This window comes from Canis lupus, chromosome 9 (assembly GCF_048164855.1).
Source record: "Canis lupus baileyi chromosome 9, mCanLup2.hap1, whole genome shotgun sequence".
NCBI classification, from domain to species: domain Eukaryota; kingdom Metazoa; phylum Chordata; class Mammalia; order Carnivora; family Canidae; genus Canis; species Canis lupus.
The window spans coordinates 45986378-45993791 of NC_132846.1; the positions used below are offsets into that span (position 1 = coordinate 45986378).

Genomic DNA, 7414 nt, shown 5'->3' on the forward strand with positions numbered 1-7414 from the left:
GCTTTTTTGTCTTCCCCTATAAGGTAAGGTCCATCAAGGCAAGAAATGTGTTTAACCTATTTTATGTTGCATTATTCTTAATGACTAGCACATAAGTGGGTATTCAATAAACATTCATGTAATAATTTCTACTTGGACCATCATACAGAATGTTGTACCATGACAAACCATTTTAACTAAAGGGAACATAGAGGAAGATAATTTTTAGGAGATTTATTCATTTTACTGTGTACTAGATGGTGAGAAGCATACAATCCAGTGTCAAGGCAGACACCTAACAACCAAACCATAGTGTGAAAAGAGCCTTCGTAGCTGTATGATCAGATTAGGAAAACCACCAACTCCCACTGCAGGACAGGATTAAGAGGGTGAGTGGGAAGGGATTCTCAGGGAAGGCAACACTGGGAATGTGCCCTAAAGAACACAGGGAGAGTGCCCTGCTGGCTCAGGTGGTAAAGCATGAAACTCTGGATCTCAGGGTTGTGAGTTCCAGCCCCGTGTTGGGTGTAGAGATTACTTAAAAATAAAGTCTAAAAAAAAAAAAAAAAAAGAATGAGTGGGAGGAATCTTATCAGGCAGCAAAGAGCAAGGTGGAGAAGGACAATCCAGGCAAAGGGAAGGTCATGAGCAGGAACACGGGGCATGAAAGTATCTGGCATATTAAGAACTTCACAGAGTCCAGGGTGGCTAGATCGTATGCACTAGGATAGGAAATGAAACTCAAGGTCTTGTTGGGGTCAGCTAGGTTGTGAAATGTTTTTGAAGTCATTCTGAGTGGCTTGAACTTCACACTTTGAATGTTAGGACTCATGTATTTTTAAATAGGGGAGTGTTATTAGACTGATTTAGAAAGGACATCCATTCTGGCAGCCATCTAACCTGGAGGACAGGGAGCCTACTGCAAAAGGAACTACTAAGGAGGCCATTTGAGTAACTCAGGCATGCAGGCACCAGGGTCTGAATATCAGTAGCAGTGAAGACGGACAGTATGGAGTAAATTGGGAGGATATTTTCAAAACGGGCCTGGTGACTAAGATGTACAGGAAAGAAGCCTCCCTGGGGACATCTTACTCTAGAAGTCACCTGCTCCACAGCTCCATCCCTGATGTTCCCAAGGACCACACCCAACCACTCATCTCCTTTCCAATGCAGAGTATGAACCTAGGGTACCTGATTATATCTTCGGCTCTGTTTGGAAAGGCTTCCATGGAAAGATAATAATAGCTACCAGTGATTATAAATCTCGGGCTAGATAAGGTGTTGCTAAATGAGTAAAGTGTTATTTTATGTTTCTCTCACGAAAACCCTGGGCTCTGTCTTCTCAGTCTCTTTGTCTTTACCTGGCTGACTCATACTCAACCCTCAGGTCTCAGCTTAAACAAAATCTCCTAGAGGACCTTTTCCTAACCCCTGCCTAAATGAGGTCAGGCCCCCATCAAACACGTCCATAACAGTCTCTGCCTGGCAAGACCCAACAAGGTTTAATTACTTGTTCAGTGCCTGCCTTCCTGCTAGATTGTGTGATCCACAAGAGCAGATTCTTCCTGCTTTATTCACCACTGTACTCATCCTACCGAACATTCAGCAGGTAAACAACAGTCAAGTAAAATGGGCGGGGAGGGGGGGAGGACCTATCTCAGTAGGAAAAAAAACAAACTCAGAAACAGAAAATAGTCAGTTTGCTTTAAAAAAAAAAAAAAAAAAAAAACTAAGAAAACAAAGATATATTTCTGAACTTTTGGCAAGACCAAAAGAGGAACTGCCCACTGCTGGCTGTTCTCTTCCTTCCTCAGCCAGCTACAGGATGCCTCCAACTTCCACTGACATGCTGACAGTGCTCAAAACTCTATTCTTGCTTAACTTGAGTATTTCTGTCCTATCTAGAGCTCATATTCATTTGTATTTTACAATGGAACTGGCAGTCTGCACAAAAGAATACAAAAAGATATACCCCCAAAGTTCCAATTGTTCAAGCTTTTCACCTCATCTGGCACTCCTCGTAAAGAATAAATGTTATGGCTGGTCCCTCCAGACTAACAATCAACATCCATCTAAAACCTTCCAGCATATCTTTCACTACAGAGGCTAGAAAGCTAAGAACTACATTTCCCAGACTCCCTGACTGCTATAGGTCTGCTTCTGCCAACTACATGCACATGATATGGAAGAAAGAAGTGAGATGGACACCATTTTCTTGCTGCTTCTCCTGGCAAGCATGGCTGTGGAGAAGTGGGATTTTTCTGCATATCAGTGTCCAATCATTAGCTCTGGGCAGATGTAGAAAGGAATGCTGCAGGGCCAAGTGGTTACCTAATCTCTGGACAGCAACTACACCAGGATGTTCTTGAAATCGACAGCTTCAATGTCAACTCCTGATTCTGCACGTTCCCAATTAGAGAAGTAGTAGCTTGCTACATGGGCCAGATCTGCAATGTTCTGGGAGTTGTTCCCGTAGGTCCGGCTAAGAACCCCTTCTTCCTGCCCTTCCAACAATTCTGTAAGCACCTAATTTCCTGTGCTAAATCACTTTTTGCTTAAAATAGCTTAAGTGTTTCTGGGTCCTAAAACAAATCCAGATTACTAATTCTTGTCTTATCTATATGAATGAGAAAAACAATGTGGATATTAAAGAGCGATAAGAAACCCCCTGAGGAAATATGTAAGTTATGTTAAGAGTCTCCTTGGTCATAAGAGGAAGAAACATTCACTTTTTCTAACAGCTTTTTACCCTGATGAAAAGATATCTGTCTCTTTAACAAGTTTCCATTCACAGGGGAAATACCCAACTGAAGATCTGAATTTTCCTTAAGGGAATTAACTGTTGTATTTTCTCTTACACCCTTCCTTCATTCCTCTGGTCTGAAGCATAGTTGTGAACACACAGGACGTGTTAAATATTTAAATGTAGAAGGATTTAAAAGAAGTGTTTCTGAACCTGGGTGCTGAAGGGACAGCTCCTCAGACGGCATTTCAGAGAAGACAGAAAACCTCTGTGTGGAAGGGAAAGCATTAATCTCTCTCTGGGTAGAAAGAAACTCTCAGGTTCTTGCTAACTAGGTATGGAAATATTACGACCAACCTTCAAGAAAAATATAGAACACAGCTTGCAAGCAGATAGAAGACAGAATAGTGGGACCTAGAGGGAGGGTACTTCCTTTTCCCTTCCCTGTGAAGAAGTCCTTTTGGGTAGGAACTACACCTTCAGTTCTCTCTTCAGAGAGAATGTGGGGCCCTCCTCCTTTCGCATTCCAGTCCAGACCTGGTTTTAAATAAGAATCAGGCCAAGTCATATTTAACACACTTTTCAGTTTCTGTGGATGGATATTTCCAAGAATATCAGGAACAGAACCTTATTTCTTTCATTTTTGCAATCAAGATGTTACTCTCTCTCAATTGTATTCTTGAAAACTAAACATATAGGCATGCTCTGATGGCTTTGGGGCAAGTGAATGGTACACACCTCACTCATTTAAAAAATCCCAAGTAAAAAAAAAATAAAATAAAATAAAAAAATTAAAAAATCCCAAGTACACCTGAAAATCCATTCTTATATTTCTAGTGGATGCAAGGAAAAAAAAAATGAAAATTAGTAATAATCTTAATCTATGCCCTGCTTTAAAATAGATACAATTCTCCTATAAGAGAAACTTTTTTTTTTTTAATGCCTAGGACTATCTCCCAAGATGATAAATTTGGAACTGGACGTTTTTTCTCTTTCACTAAAAAAAAGATGAGTGAGCTCCTAGGTTATTTATATTTGTCAGCCCAAATGGAGCTGAAGAGAGCTAAACTTTCATATCTACATTGGAGGGGATAAAGGCATAAATAATAGATGATTTCTAATAAATCTATTATATTTTTGTCACTAGATTTGGTAATTTCCCCCTCTTCTGTTTTGAGTAAAGTTTGAAACAAAATTTTCTATTTGAAAAGCAATATTTAAAACTAAAACTGTACATTCTTACTTAACTGAGTGTCTGCTATTCATAATCTATGTCACAATTCATGCCTTCAGAGAAGTTCAAAAGGCTAACTAAGGAAAAGCTGTCAGTGGGCTCGATTTCATTCTAGGTCTTTGGAGACAAGGTTGTCAATCATTTTATTTTCCGAGGGACACTAACTGAACTGGTGGACACAGGCTACTCATCAGAGCACCTGTTAGCATTTCCCCCGTTCATCTTTATCAAAGCATTGTACCCATTACAATTGGTATTTACATCACTAATCTCCCCTAGGGGTGACTTTTAAGTAACTCCTTATCTTATCATTTCTTTATCACCTGATTTTTTAAAGTTTTATTTATTTAAATAATCTCTACATCCCATGTAGGGCTTGAACTCATGACCCTGAGCTCAAGAGTCACAGGCTCTACCAGCTGACACCCCTATCTAGGCACCCCTATCTCCTGGTATTTCATACAGTATCTATCTTTTGCTAGGCACTCACGTTGGCTTTTGAATGGAATTAAATTTTCTGAATTACTAAGAGTTAATTCCATTCAAGTTTAGAACTCCTGATGAGACCAAATAAAATAACTTACCAGGGCCTTCAAATGTCATGTTCTTCAAGTCAATTCTTTTAATAAGCACAAAGTACTTCCTACCTTCTCACTGTCTGAGTTCTAGATACAGGAAACTAGTCTATCTAGAGAAGGAGCTGCTAATGTAGCACACTGTGGAAAAGTCTGGTGTTCTGCAGATGAGTTTGTCCAGCCCAAGTCATATTCACTCCTGACTGTCTGACAGCTGGGGGCACAAAGATGGAAGAAACAGAATTCCTGCTCATGAACCTCACATAGCTCTCCTACTTTGACATTAGCTGTAAAAATCAATCAATCAATCAATCAATCAATCACAGAACGGCACCCATAAAGAACCTCAAACCTCTAACCTATGTGTAAAAAAAAAAAAAAAATGCACTGTGTCTAATAGGCCAAGCCATTCTTCCAATATCTCTTTCAATATATAAGACCAAGTTCATCTTCATTCAGCACTATTTCAGACACTACCTTAGGACCCTTACTTAGCCTTCATCTTTCCAGTACTAGAGCCAAAAAGATTTGATGCCCAAAAACCATTTAAAATCATCTGTCTCCTCCAGGCATTATAAAGATCCCAATGTAGAAACAGGAACTTTTACAGTGAATGAGAGGGAGACAGAAACAAAGGGGAACTAAGGATCTGAACATCAGTTTGATAGTCCAAACACCAATAAAAAAGGAGAATAGAAAAATAAGGAAAGAGGCTATGATAGTCCCACTATGTGATGGTATTTAAAGAAACATCTTAAATAAAGTAAAAGAATTGTTCAGGTGAAACTAAGTTATAGGACCAAAAGATAAGTGTTACAAATGAAATTTAAACTAAATGCCTGAAGTTGGCCCCTGGTAACAATTCTTTTAAACTAACTAAAATGCAAAGTATGCAAAATATGGAATAAACAACAATATGTATTAACAACTTTTAGCAAGGAAGAAATTATGGAAATCATTAAATATAAAACAGTGTAAACTACACAAGAAGACATTTACATCTTCTAAAACCACCTAGCAGAACTGATTAAGGCATTCCAATGGCAATATAACTCCTTTGGAGAAAAAAAAAAAAAAAAAAGGAAATTTCATTGCAGGGTGTAGAACAGGGGGCTCCTGGGAAATTGGTGAAAACCAGGACACTGGAAGAAAGGCTCTAGGAGGGACCCGTGGGTATGGTCCCCCTGAGATTTGGCAAACACCAAATATAGGCAAGGATCTAGGGTGAGAAGAGAGGAGAAAATGTATTATCTGAACAGCCTGGGTGTCAAGGGACTGGGATTTAGCCACTGTACCTTGTGCTCCTGATCTCTCATGGGGGAAAGACATACTTTTGCCTCTCGGATCATTTCTCCACTCATCACCTGCTTCTGCACACATTCGCACCCTTCTCAGCACATCATTCAGTGAGACTCCTAAAGGTACAACTTCTGAGATACAAGACTGCGATCCAGGGCATCGACACGACATTGCAAAGACACCTGAGCCTTGAATTCACACGGGCTTCCGGGGCTCGAGGGCCAGCCCAGCCAGCCCTGCGGAAGACACCCCCAGCGGCCTCAAAGCAAATGCCTTGAAGGGGCGGGGACAGGCGGAGAAGAGGTCGGGAAGGTCTCCGATCTGGGGACTAGGGTTATGACAGGGACTACCAGCTTGCCTGAAACCCTTCCAGATGTGGGGAGGCCGGGAGGGCGCAATGGGGCGATTCTTACCCTGGAGCTTCAGGATGTGTACGGCAGAAGCCGCGGCCGAGGTGGTCGGACGAAGGTTAGGAGCCCAAGCGCCCGAGGCTCCAGCGAGGCCTGCGGCGTCTCTATCGTGCCCCGCGCACCCACCCGGCAGCGCCGGCAGCCCGAGCGCGCGCACCCCCACCCTCGGGGGAGCTCTCCCCACCCGCTCCCGATCGCCCCGGGCCTCCGGCCCCCTCCCCCCCCGCCCTGCCCTCCCCGCCCTCCCCGCCCCGCGGCCGCGCCTTCGCTCACACTGAATGGGCGGGTAGCAACTGGGGTCCTCGCCGCCGTGCTGGCAGCGGCCGGAGAAGGCGCTGCGCGGGGTCACGTAGTTGCTGGGGAAGATGCCCACCCGCTGGTTCAGCTGCCCGGTCCACCAGCCCTCGTCGCCGGACACCTGCGAGTCCTTGGACAGCACCTCCACCACGTCGCCCAGCCGCAGGGTCAGCTCGTCCTCGCCCGCCGCCTCGTACTCGAACACGGCCGTCCAGTAGGGCAGCGGGGCCTCGGAACCCAGCTCCCCCGGGGCCGCCGCCGCCGCCGCCTCCTCCTCCTCCTCCTCCTCCTCCTCGGCCGCGGCCCCCGCTCCGTCCTCCCCCGGCGGGGCGGCAGCGGCGGCGCTCGCCAGGCAGCCGAGAAGCGCGCTGGAGGGCTCCATGGAGCGGCCGATCCATAGGGTGCGGGGCTGCCGCCGCCCGCAGGAGCCGCCGCTGCCTATTGTTCATGCGGCTCCGCAGAGCTGGGGGGACCCCCCTCCCCCGACGGCGGCCGCAGGTAGGGCCCGGGCTGGCGGGGCGGGCAGAGCCGGCTCGCGGGGGCTGGGACTGGCGCTGGCGCTGGCGCTGGGGCCGGGGCCGGGGCCGGGGCTGGCGCTGGGGCTGGCGCTGGGGCTGGCGCGGCGGCGAGCGCACCCGGCGGGAGAGCTCACCGCGGCATGGGGGCGCGGCGGCCCGGAGCCCCCGCCCTCGCGCTCGCCCCCTGGGGGCGGCCCGGCCACCTCCGCCCGGGCACCTGCTCGCGCAGCCAGCGCCCGCCGCCCGCAGCCCGCCGCGCCCCGCGCCCCGCGCCCCGCGCCCGCCGCGCCCCGCCCCCAGCGCCGCCCGCACGCCCGGGACCACCTGACGCGGGCCTGGCTCCGCCCCAGCCCTGCGGA

At 46.7% G+C, this 7414-nt stretch overlaps 1 protein-coding gene across 1 annotated transcript in view; it reads right to left on the bottom strand.

Annotated features, from left to right (window-relative positions):
• MAP3K9 (mitogen-activated protein kinase kinase kinase 9) overlaps positions 1 to 7084 on the bottom strand; it is a 74777-nt gene extending 67693 nt beyond the window's left edge. Inside the window, exon 1 of the mRNA XM_072839122.1 lies at positions 6514 to 7084. Within this exon, the coding sequence (XP_072695223.1) occupies positions 6514 to 6919 (406 nt within the window). The 5' untranslated portion in view covers positions 6920 to 7084. The remainder of the gene's footprint in view (positions 1 to 6513) is intronic.
• Positions 7085 to 7414: the final 330 nt, after the last annotated feature.